A 12,812-nucleotide genomic window follows, 5' to 3' on the forward strand; every position below is an offset into this window, starting at 1 on the left:
AAAATGCATCTCAGTACTGAATGGGTTAACTAGAACCTTTTCAAATAGTGTTAGTGCATCGTGGAAGTAACAATAGGAATCTTAGTCATAATCAGGTTGTGTGTGCTTCGATGGCCAAGAGAAGATTAGTTTTTGGAATAAGAGATGGATGTTTGTATAGTGTCAGTGCATGAGAGTGAAGGCAAAGGGAAATGAGAAGGGAAAAAAAAGTTACGTGATGAATTAATGATAAAAAGAGTAGAGAATTGTTTAGACCTTCGTTAATCAACCATTGAATGTTTTAGGAGTCTTGAGAGAGAGAGAGAGAGGGAGAGAGAGAACCAGCGGAATTACTTCACGAGGCGGAGAAGTTGAGAGAAGTCAGAAGTTGAAGGAATTTTTAACTTTATGAAAACCGGAGGATGAGGAACCAGCCGCCTTCTCCCTCACAATCATAAACCTCTTCACTTTACCATTAGCGTGGCCTGACATGGCATCACTGCTTGTTCTAAGTGTAGCATTCCTTGTGTTGACTCCAAGCTAACTTATTCTATCTTTATACCCCTTTGGCTCGTATTCTCAAACACATTTATGCTTCACCTCCACTATTTCAAGAGGATTTATGTTTACACGAGTTTTTTTTAAGGTGTTTTTTATGATTCTAGAGGCAGATTGACAAGATTTCTATATTATTAACTGGAAAAACACCCTTGAAAATCCCGCTAATCATCTTTGTGGCCTTGGAAAACGATCGTGGAGAGAGAGTAAAGCGTTTCTGAATACTGGCCTCTGTGATGTGAAGCCCCCAAAAAAGAGTAAAGCTATTCTTCCCTTATTTCTTTCTTAGCGGATCTTCCTTTGTGATTCTTTGTAATGGCCATAAGCTAGAAAGTCAGCAAAGTAGTGTCGCCTTGTGTCTTGTGTCTTCCTGGTCGCAGCACGCACGACTGAGTTACGTAAGGGCGTCTAGTTATGTATTACTCCGCTGCTGTGTGTAGTGAGAGACGCACAGTTTAGGAGAAAGAAAACGAGACAGGCTGCCAGGTTAAGGGGGACTACATTCAAAAGGCTCTAGTTGAAGCGGCCCTGGTTTTCGAGAGTGTATTTACTGTTTTAGTGACATATAAGCAGCATTTCTACATTCCTAATACAGCAAGTCCTCTTCAGAACACGATTAATTCCCTTTGTGGCTTTTGAAAGTAGACGTGGTGAGAGATCAAAGCGTTTCTGAATACTGGTGTCTCATTCACTCACCCGAGACTGTCAGAAATACCCTCATGATGCGTGGCGGGTGTGTGGAGATCTGACACTCGTACAGACCCTCGTCCCTCTTCTGTGTGTAGCGGATCTGTAGCTTCCAGTTGTTGGGGTACTCGTAGCTCAGCGTGTACCTGTGGGCGGGAGAAACACTGGTAAAGACAAGGGCAGGAGTAGCATGTGTTATTATTAAGATAAAGGGGATGTAATGTACGGCAGACTGAAGGGGAAAGAGTAGCCAGTTCTGTAAGACACCAGAAGAGGGAAAGGGAGGTAATGTGAGGAGAGAAAGAGAAAGAGAACTGGTGTCTTATTTAGTGAGATCCAGTGCATTCTTGTCGCGCTTCCTTCTCTATTACAAACTCACGTCAGTTGTTTATTTTCACGCTCGAAAAATGCGAAAGACTTGCCCAGGCAGTTACGCGGTGTTGGATCCGTGCGTGCACTTGGCCACCACCTTCGCTGCCTACTCCATACTGCTCCTGGCGTGGGCCATCGTGCGCCTCTGCAGGGTCCAGCCTCTCCGCCCGCAGCGCACCTTTCACTGGATCATCGCGGCGCTCACTCCCGTGGCGGCGATCCTCTTCCTGCTCAAGATCCATGCCAAGGACATCGGCTTGAGAACATGTACCCTCTCCTCCGCCTTCCACGTGACAGTCCTGGTGGTGGATATCGTCTTCTTCCTGAGGTTCCTGGTGGAATTTCTGGAGGGACACCCGCCGGAGCCCCTGCCCTCCCTGACGGACTGCTGGCTGCTGGTGAACACAGTGTGGGAGCTTGCCAGTGGACTCGTGGTCAGCGAGTACCAGTTCCTTGTCCTGGTGAGGTTCCTGTACCCGCAGACCCTGGAGATGTACGCCGCGCTGCTCACTCTCCTGTTAGGGGTGCGCGGCAAGAAGCGCTCCTTCCAGCTGGGTGTCGCTCTTGTTGGGGTGTTCGTGTTCGCTGGCGCCGTCCAGACCGCCGAGGAGTGGTCACAGCTGCTGGGCATCCACCCGGGCGCTGAAGGCGAGGCTACGACATGGCACTCCTACTGGGACTACATCTACATGGGTTACGTCACTGTGTCCACAGTGGGCTACGGTGACATTACGCCCTCCACCGTCGCCAGCCAAATCATCGTGGTGGTGGCCATCGTGGTCTACATAAACTGTTACGCGGGGAACTGCGAGGAGCTGTACCACGCCATGAAGGGAGTGATTTTCGGCGTGACACCACATTCCGCCGCTGCCTCGCCGCCGTCGCGTGATGGTAGTGGGATGCTTCCTGCAGGACACGATGCAGCAGCTGCTGGACGAACTGTGTGCGCAGGAGGAGACGCAGATCATTGTCGGAGCCGGAGAGGAGAAATTGTCAATTCGGCAGGACCAGAAGATCAGCGTGATTCGTGGTGACTTGAACAGAAGCTTTTTCAGACGCTGTTTCCCTGAGGTGGACAGTGACGCCAACAACCCCGCGTATATTTTAGTGGCTGTGAACCAGGAGGGCGACCGTGACAAGGAGCAGGGGCGGGATTCTGACCTGCACGTGCTCAGTTTGGTGCAGATGGTGAAGGCAGACCTGCCAGACCTGCCCGTGGTGGCGCAGGTGTGGTGCAGGGAGACGCGCGTGGCAATGCAAAGCATGGAGGCGTGGCGCACCGACACAGACCAGGTGGTGTGCCACCAGGAGGTGATGGCAGGCCTCGTGACACAGGCTGTGGCGGCGGAAGGGGCGGCTTCCATCCTTGCCACTCTCCTTACCAGCCCACCGACCGCCATCTCGCCAGCCACCCACGTTTGCACGGACCAGCTGACGCGCGCCCACCTCTGGGGCCAAGGTCTGGTGTTGGCTCTCTCAGACCCTGAGTCTGGGCCACTTGAGGCTTTCGAGCAGGTCGCGTTGCAGCACTACCTGCTGGACAGAGTGCTGCTGCTGGGCTGCGTGCAGCAATCTAAGACAGCTGCGCAGGACCGATTCAACATTCTGCCCGCCTTCCTGCCGCCCAACGCCCGCAGAGTGATGCTTGTCCCGCCTGACCTGGTCTCCTCTGACGGCTCAGTGAGCACCCAGGCCACTAAGCGCTCCAGGAACATTACACAGGTCTCGCCTGACACACGCTCACCACGCATTCGCCCGACCAAGACAGTGTGGGTCGTGAGGGACGGGCCGGAGGGAGGCGTGGCCAAGAGCGCGTGGGAGCGGAACTTGCGGGTGGTGACGGAAGAAAACGAGCAGATCCACATTGATGCGGCCGTGCTGCTGGAGCCCCAGCACGACGCCAGCCAGGCGCTGTACAACTACTACTCCGCCAAGGCATTTCTTGCAGAGACTTCCCCCTGGGCCTCGCTCGTGGCCAACGTGGAGCACGGGATGCGGCCTGGCGTGTGGCAGGTGTCGGCCGGCAGTCCACACGCCTGCACCACCTTCATCAATTCTTGTGTCGTGACCTCCGCCACGTCCCTGGCCTGTGACTCAGACTCCCTGCTCAGCGTGTGGACGTCGCTAGTGCAGGAGTGCGAGGCCGTGGAGGTGGAGGTGAAGAGTTACTCCTGTTACGGTAAAATGTTTCAGCTTCTGTTAGCGCGACACAGGCTGCTTGCCATGGGCGCCACAGTCCAAGTGTCAAGCCACTCCCGCACCGCCTGTGCCTCGGCCCTGAGCCTTGACCATGGCGAGGACACGCTGGCCGTCACCAATCCTGACTTTGACTTTTGCCTGCACCCTGGCGACAAGATGGTGGCCTTCCGACTGCAGGAGCCGCTCGAGGCAATAGATGCGTAGTTGTGTCTTGTTTACTAGTTATCTTTACACTTTTGAAGTCACATGTTGTCTTGAGTCTTTCATGTTACCTGGAGTGCCTTTCATAGTGCCAAATTGAGCAACTTCTCCCTCACTTATGACATTTCTTCCTTTAGCAGCGAAATGTTGTGATGGAAAGGAAGGAAGACATGAAGCAAAGAAATGACAAAAGAAAAGGAAACTCAGTCTTGACTTCTCTTGACGCCGCCACCACCACCACCACCACCACCACCGTAAGCCGAACCTTTCCCACCCGCGATAAAAGCCTCTCCTCGTGCTGAATTCCTCCCGCGCATTATACTTTCCACTTCCAATGGGTGACCTTGAGGAAATGGCCGGGGAAGGGCGGGTGGTGGGGTGATGGAGGGTGACGAGGCAGGAGACGGCAGAAGGTCGACTTAAGTCATTTGGATATTGCAACGCGTCACATTAACCGGGCGTCACTTTAATGTCTCTTCTAACTTTAATGCATGTGAGTTTGTGTACCTGATGACGTGGAACATTCAGTCACACCATCATTCACTCATAAACACTGCTCTTGTTTGAGTAATTTTTTGGACATTTCAAGCGATTTTTTAAAAATTCTAATACAGATGGATGAGATGCCACGTGAAAGTCAGGTTCGAAAAAAATGTTCCACTAGATTCTATGGCGTCTCACAGTTATTAGTCAATTTGCTGTCTTCTTTAGGGAATGACACCTCAGTAAACCTTATTGTTTGTCCTTTTTTATTTATTCCCTTATCTATTCATTTGTTCTAGACCAGTGACCTTTTTACATAATACAAATAACTCAGTAAAACGACGAGCGGTGACATAACAGAATATTTAAGAGATGAAAGATTACACATGACAAAAATTACAATAAACACTAACACCTTCACCGCCTCCTTCAGAATACACCCCTCGGACACACCCCACGCCCTCGGACACCCCATCGGAGACCTACCCCTTCTCCTACAAAGCACTACCTGACCTCGCGTTCCTGGATATTCACACAAACACGTCATCTCAATTCTGGTCACATTGCGCATTGCTCCTCCCAGCCAACGGAATGCGAGGCCTGCAGGAGTGCTTGACGAAACGGTTCCTCTGACACGCTCCTGAAGGCTTGTGGTGCGTGGTGATGATCCTTTGTTGATGTTCTTTTGTTTTACTCGCTCTTGGTTGGTGTTCCTTGTTGTGGTGGTGGTGGTAGCGGTGTGGTGTTGGCTTGTATGCTTCATTGTGTATTGTACAGCCATTAGTTTTTCTACTTTTCTCTCTTTTTTCCTCCATTTTCTTTCTTTTTCGACTGTTAGGGTAGTGGTGGTGGTGGTGGTGGTGGTGGTGGTGTGGTGGTGTTTCCTTGTATGCTTCATCGTTTATTTTTATCCATTGCTTTTCTTCTTTTCTTTCTTTTCCTTCACCTTCTCTCCTTTTCGTATGTAAGGGTGGTGGTGGTGGTGGTGGTGGTGGTGGTGAGTCGAGTCTGAGTAAGGGCAGAAGGAGTGTTTTGACCCTAATTAGTAAACTTTATAATAAATTCGAGTCAGGAATGTGTGTGTGTGTGTGTGTGTGTGTGTGTGTGTGTGTGTGTGTGTGTGTGTGTGTGTGTGTGTGTGTGTGTCCCTCTCTCCTTCCTCTTTTTTTCTACTATAAATAACACATATCAACTCTAAATAAAGACCTAACTCTCTCTCTCTCTCTCTCTCTCTCTCTCTCTCTCTCTCTCTCTCTCTCTCTCTCTCTCTCTCTCAATTCTTCCTTTTAACCCTCACCACCCGTCACTATATGAGTTTTAACACAGACAAGGACTACGTGAATATGAAACGGGTGGAAAAAGTGACCCAGACAGCGTTATATTTAGGAGCTGATGTGACAAAATTGGAACAGAAAAAAAAGCGGTGGAGGGAAAAGGATGAGGTAGGGAAAACTTATGCAGACGCGAGGTGAATGGTAAGGAAAAAATCGAGAAAAGAAATGACGCGTGTAGAGATGAAGGAAGTGAAGGAAAGGATGGAAAGGATAGAGAAGGAACATGAAGAGACGGTGGAATGGAGGAAAATGAAAGGATCTGGGAAATTGTGAGAGAGAGAGAGAGAGAGAGAGAGAGAGAGAGAGAGAGAGAGAGAGAGAGAGAGAGAGAGAGAGAGAGAGACGAAAGCATTCCAAGTAAATTCAGAAATTCGAGAAAATAAAGATAATACAGAATTCTTGAAAATGTTGTGAGGTGAAGGCATTTTTGGTTCTCTTCACCGTGATATTTTGCTTCCGTTCTGTCCACTGGTATTAAACATTTAGTCTTGTCGCTCTCTGGTATTCCTCATGTGTTGCTTTTCATCTTACTCTTTTTACCTTCTTAAAGTTCAGTGAATCCACTTTTTCATATTCTCATCTTACCATTTTTCCTTCTTTAAGTCGAGGGAATCCAGTTTTTTTTATTTTTAATTCCTCAGTCAATTTTATTTTCAATGTTATTCAGTTTTTTTTTTCTATATGTGAAATGTATGGCTTTTTTTTTTCTTATTCAATCCTTTTTTATTCTTAAAGTCGCGTTAATTCAGTTTTTTTCATATACAGCATTTTTTTTTGTTAAACTGTTTTTTTTTATTCTATATGTGAAATGTATGGTTTTTTTTTTATTTCATGTAATCCTTTTCCTTCTCAAAGTCGAGTGAATCCATTTTTTCATATCCTGAGGCAATATTATTTTCATTGTTATACTGTTAATTATTTCTTTTTTATGTGTGAAATGTATGTTGATAACGTGTATGTGTTTTGATGTCTCCATCTTTCCATCTTTCTTCTTCTAGTGATAATTGTCAACTGTCATATATTTCTATCCTTCACATACACTCTGCATTTTTTAACACACATGTATTTCTCCCATTTTAAGCACACAATCTTTAAGACCTTACATCAACATCTTCTTTCGCCTTTTAGTGATAATTGTCAACTCTCATTCATTTCTATCCTTAATATACACTTCGCATTTCTTAACGCACATGATTCTTCCATTTTAATCACTTCATTGCTGGAACACATTTTCACTTTGAGTTTTGGGGATGATTAGATGATTTTATTTACATTAGGAAGGGTCTGTGGAGGTCAGAAGATTAGTGGCAAGACTCTTCACTATTTCAATCCCCCACATAAGTTTCTGAAGCTGTATGAAGTCGCCAAATAGTAAGCAGAGTCAATATGAAAACGTTTCGTAGGATTAAGAATACAATCCCTATTTTAACATTACCAATTATCGTCTTTTAGTGGCAATTCTAAACTCCCACCTGCCATTTATTCCTACCCATAATACACCTTCCTATTTCACAGCACTTACATATTATCTCTTCTTTCACACAAAACTACGTGCATCTAACTACACATACATTCTTCACGCAGAAATGTAACCCCTTCAGTACAAGGACGCGTTTTCAAATTCATTCTGCTTACTATATGGTGAATTTATACTTATGTGGAGATTAGAATAGTGAAGACTGTGGCCATTAATCTTCTGACCTCCATAAACCCTTCCTAATGTCAATAAAAGATCTAATCGTACTGAAGCTCATGGTAAAAATGTGTCCCAGTACTAAAGGGATTAAAATTGGAAAAAAAAAGAAATATGGCCTCTTTACCTTCCTCGTAGTCTCTTAACATTTCTTTCAATCTGTTAGGGGACCGGCACAACAGTGGGCCTTTTCTTTAATCACAGTTTTTGTTGCCCTTGGCTGGTTTTCCCTCTTACATAAAAAAAAATAAATAAAACTACTTTCTAAACATACAATCCCAGTCAAACACGTATCTTAACATCACTACCTAATGACATCAACTACCAAAAAAATAAAGAAATAAAAAAAAAAATAGGCACTTTCCATTTATTCTTTTAACCCCTTCAGTACTGTTGTGTGTTTCGTATTTTTCTGCTTACAATTTGACGATTTTATACAGCTGCAGAAACTCATATGGGGAATAAAACAATGAAGACTCTGGCCATTAATCTTGTAACCTCCATAGACCCTTCCTGATGCCAATAAAACCGTCTAACCATACACAAAACACAAGGTAAAAATACGTCTCATTACTGAGAAACTAAACACACAAACCGGTCAACTTAACTTCTCTTCATCTTGCTACTGAGTATCTAAACCCACCCTTCGCCCTCCCCTCGTCAACTCTTTCTCGCCCCAATCACCTTTATGGCTTTCCTGCAGTGTCCTGTCTGCACTAATTAACTCTCGGCTCGTTAGCAGGACAATTTAGCAAGCGGTAATAAGGGGAGACTAATGAAGCACGCGAGATAGGGATTAAAGAGCGATTCGTCCGTTGTGCAGAAAATAGAATGATCTTTAATATTTGATAACTTCCTGAACGCCTGAGAGAGAGAGAGAGAGAGAGAGAGAGAGAGAGAGAGAGAGAGAGAGAGAGAGAGAGAGAGAGAGAGAGACGATTGATGATAATTATGATAGAGTAAAAGTAAAAATAAGTAAGAAAATAAAAGAATAAATCATTAGGAAGAGGAACAGAAACACACACACACACACACACACACACACACACACACACACACACACACACACACACGCAAGAGAAAACATGAGAAAACTTGCATAGGAGAGGAGAGGAGAAGAGAGGAGAGAGAGGGATCATGTAACAATTCCCATCATATACTAACATAACTTAAGCTGAAGGAGGGAGGGAAGGAAGGAAGGAAGGAAAGAGGGCAGAAGGGATGGAAAGCTGAGGGAAGGAAGGAGAGAAGGAAGGAGGAAAGAAAGCTCACTGACTGGAATATAATTTAAGCTTGCATCATAAATCACCATCCTAGTACAGAAGGTGAGAGGGAGGGAGGGAGAGGGAGAGGGTATGGGTGTGAGGGTCAAGGAGAGAGAGTGAGAGTGATGTACAGCTCAAGTCTTCCTCTTTCCTCTCCCTCTCTCGTTCTCTTTCTCGCTCTCTCCTCTCCCTTACCTCTTTCTTATCCCTCTTCCCCAGCTCTCATTTTTCTGGTCTTCCCTCTCCCTCGTGTGCTGGAGTGATGAACAACCTAAGGTCCTCCTCTCCCTCTCCTCTCCCTCTCCCTCTTCCTCTCCTCTCCCTCTCTCTCTCTCTTCCTCCTCTTTCACATTTCTCCTTTCTCTCTTTTTCCTTCATTTCTCTCTCTTTTCTCACGTCTCGCTGCTCTATATTTTTCTGTCTATCCTTCTCTCTCTCTCTCTCTCTCTCTCTCTCTCTCTCTCTCTCTCTCGCTCTCGCTCATTAATTCACTGACTCCACTATTTTTGTTTCTATTATTGCTTGTTATGTATCATCTCCATCCTTCCTTTCTCCTCCATCATCACCTTCCCTCTCTTCTCCTCCTCCTCTCTACCTTTGTCCTTTATTCGCGAGCCGTCATTGTATTTCCTGTTCATTGTTAATCCTCTTTTCTGTGCTTTATCCCTTCCATGATCCTCTTTCTGCTGCGTCCTTTAGTGGCCTCTACACTTCCTTTACTTTGGTGAGTGTGTGTTATCTATTCTGATTTATGTGTGTGTGTGTGTGTGTGTGTGTGTGTGTGTGTGTGTGTGTGTGTGTGTGTGTGTGTGTGTGTGTGTGTGTGTAGTGGTGGTTGGTGCTGGTTTTGTTTCATTTCATATCACTAGTTTTTTTTTTTTTCTTTCTTTTAGTCTAGTTTTTATTTTTTTTCTTGTGTGTGTGTGTGTGTGTGTGTGTGTGGGTAGTGTTTGTGTGTTTGTGTGTTTGTGTGTCTTCGTTGATTTGTTGTCTCTTAGTTTATAGATTTTTTTTTTTACATATGTGTATCTCACTATTGTTGTTGTTTGTCTCTCTTTTATCTTGAGCCTTCGCTTGTTATGTTCCTCTGTGTGGCTGTGTAACATTTCCTGTTCAATATACAATTTCTCTCTCTCTCTCTCTCTCTCTTTTCATTCCTGCTCATTCTGTAGTTTTTCTTTTTCACTTCAATGTTGTCATACCCTTTCTTCTGTATTTTTTTCTTTTGGTCCTAGTTTTGCGTCTTGGTGCAGCTACGTACTGTATATTTTCTGCCAATTCACTGATGTCTATATTCTTTTACTTGTTCCTCTCATTCTATAGTCTCTCTCCTTCTCCTTCACCTGTATTTTGTCATAACTCTTATACTGTTTCTACTACAACGTTTTTCTCCAAGTGTATGCTGTATTTTCTGCCAATTCACCTACTGTTATTCTTTCTCTATCTCTATATTATGTCACTGCTTTTCTATATCAGCATCTCCACAGTATCTTCCCCCAATCCCTCATCGCCTGTCACTAACCTTCCCACCTCTCACTTATTCACCGTGACAGCGCCTCGACTTCAAATAACTTGTATCCTGTCGTGTGAGTTGGCCAGGGAGCAACATTATGAGGGTGTGTTATGAGGTCAATCTATGTGGTTAGTTTACGTGAGGTCAGGAGGTCACGCTTCACTGCAGTATATATATTTTTTTCAATGTAGGTTATAGTTCACCAGGAAAGGTCACAAAACGAGATCAGATGACGTGTTTCGTGCAAGGTGAGCATCTCGTGTTGTTTAGTGGCGTTGTGTTAGAGGTGGGTGGCTGGGATTGGTGGCAGGCTGGTTGTGGCTTAGTGCGTGTGGCTTGGTGCGTGTGGCGTGTGCTGGATGGGAGTTTTAGTATCGTGTAGCTGTAGAACTAGTAGAAAATAGATAAAAGTAATGAGGTAAAGATAAACAATATATAAAAAGATGTAAAGTAGATGGTGAAGGAAAAAGGGCGATGAATGTTTAGAGCTTGTAGGAATGTTTAGTGACGGGCGAGACCAACGTAGAAAATGGATTTATGGTGACGCTGGTGGACGAATTGTTGGTGTCCGTGCTTGGTGATCGAAATTCGCTGTGTGTGTCACGGTTTTGGTTTTTACATTTTGCTTGTGAGTTTTATGTTATCTTTTCCTTGTTTTTGTGTGAGTTGAGTGTATGTTTGGAAGGTTTAGTGTTTTGTTTTATTTATCTTATTTATTTCATAGTTTCTCTCTCTCTCTCTCTCTCTCTCTCTCTCTCTCTCTCTCTCTCTCTCTCTCTCTCTCTCTCTCTCTCTCTCTCTCTCTCTGTGTGTGTGTGTGTGTGTGTGTGTGTGTGTGTGTGTGTGTGTGTGTGTGTGTGTGTGTGCATTATACAAGTGCCTCTTGAAAAATAAATAAATAACTAAGTAAACAAATAAAGAGTAAAAACTGGTAATGGACACACACACACACACACACACACACACACAGAGAGAGAGAGAGAGAGAGAGAGAGAGAGAGAGAGAGAGAGAGAGAGAGAGAGAGAGAGAGAGAGAGAGAGATAAATCATAAGCACATCATCACCGGCTTGACGACACATGACAAGTGGGATATCCTGGAAAAAAAAAAAGACAGATAACAGAAAACGGGGAAGTGACACGAGAGGAACACCAACATCGGAAGACACTTGAACCCATCACTTATGTAGATTCCAATTCCAGAAAAAAAACACAAAGCCGCGAAATTTGGTCCAACTTCAGTGAAGAAAGAAAAGAAATTAAATAAAACGATAAACAGATCAATTATTCATAGCAGATAGAGAATTAAAAGCGAAATATTAACGTTATGTAGATTCCAGATTGATAAAAACCACAAAACTATGATCCGACTCTTATGAAGACAGAAAGAAAAGGAAAAAAAAACTACCTTGAACAATTAAAAAGAAAAAAAACTAGCTTGAACGATTAAAAAAAAAAAAACTAGCTTAAACGATTAAAAAGAAAAAAAAAACTACCTTGAACGATTAAAAAGAAAAAAAAACTAGCTTGAACGATTTAAAAGAAAAAAATACCTTGAACGATTAAAAAGAAAAAAACTACCTTGAACGATTAAAAAGAAAATAAACTACCTTGAACGATTAAAAAGAAAAAAAAAACTAGCTTGAACGATTAACAGGTAAATTATTCGCTGGTAGATAACAACAAGAAGCAAAATGTTGACTTTATATGAATTCCAGCTCCATGATAACCACAACATTTTCATCCAACTCCAATAAAGGAAAAAAAAAAAGATCAACGAACTAAAACGATAAATAGGTAAATTATTCAGAGCAGATAGATAATTAGAAGCGAAATATTAACGTTATGTAGATTCCAATTCGATAAAAACCACAAAATTTTGATCCAACTCCTATGAAAAAGATTAAAAAAAATACCTAAGACGATAAACAGGTAAATAGAAGCGAAATATTGACTTTATATCGATTGCAACTCTATAAAAACCACAACATTTTTATCTAACTCCTACAAAGAAAGAAAAAAAAGAAAAAGAAACGAACTAAAACTACAAACAGATCAATTATTCATAGCAGGCAGATAACAACAAGGAGCAAAATATTGACTTTATACAGATTCCAGTTCAATAAGACCACAATACCAGCAACTTTCTGCATCAACACGTATAGAAGAGAGAAAAAAATATAAATGATAGATAAATTAAATAAGGATAAATAAATAGGTAGATGAGATTAGATATATGTGTACACGTAGAGGGAGATTTTCAAGACATTTATCCCTTTCTTCTTCCTAACTCCTTTGGACCTGTACGGGGACTGGCAAGTAAGTGGGTCATTTATATATATTTTGTACTCCCCTTGGCCAACTTTCCCCTCTCACTAGAAAACTATTAATCAGTGAGTTAAGTAGATAAAGCACAATACGTACCTATCCACTTCCCTACGCACCTATCCACTTCCCTACGCACCTATCCACTTCCCTACGTACTACCCACTTACCTACGTACGGTACCTACCCACTTACCTACGTACGGT

At 43.6% G+C, this 12,812-nt stretch overlaps 1 protein-coding gene across 2 annotated transcripts in view; it reads right to left on the reverse strand.

Annotated features, from left to right (window-relative positions):
• The window catches only part of LOC123508221 (lachesin-like), a 143,064-nt gene that overhangs the window by 10,907 nt on the left and 119,345 nt on the right, over nt 1–12,812 (reverse strand). For both annotated transcript variants that reach the window (XM_045261763.1, XM_045261764.1), the window contains exon 5: nt 1,234–1,370. In XM_045261763.1, the coding sequence (XP_045117698.1) occupies nt 1,234–1,370 (137 nt within the window). The remainder of the gene's footprint in view (nt 1–1,233; nt 1,371–12,812) is intronic.

The sequence above is a fragment of the Portunus trituberculatus genome, chromosome 24, assembly GCF_017591435.1.
Source record: "Portunus trituberculatus isolate SZX2019 chromosome 24, ASM1759143v1, whole genome shotgun sequence".
NCBI lineage: Eukaryota > Metazoa > Arthropoda > Malacostraca > Decapoda > Portunidae > Portunus > Portunus trituberculatus.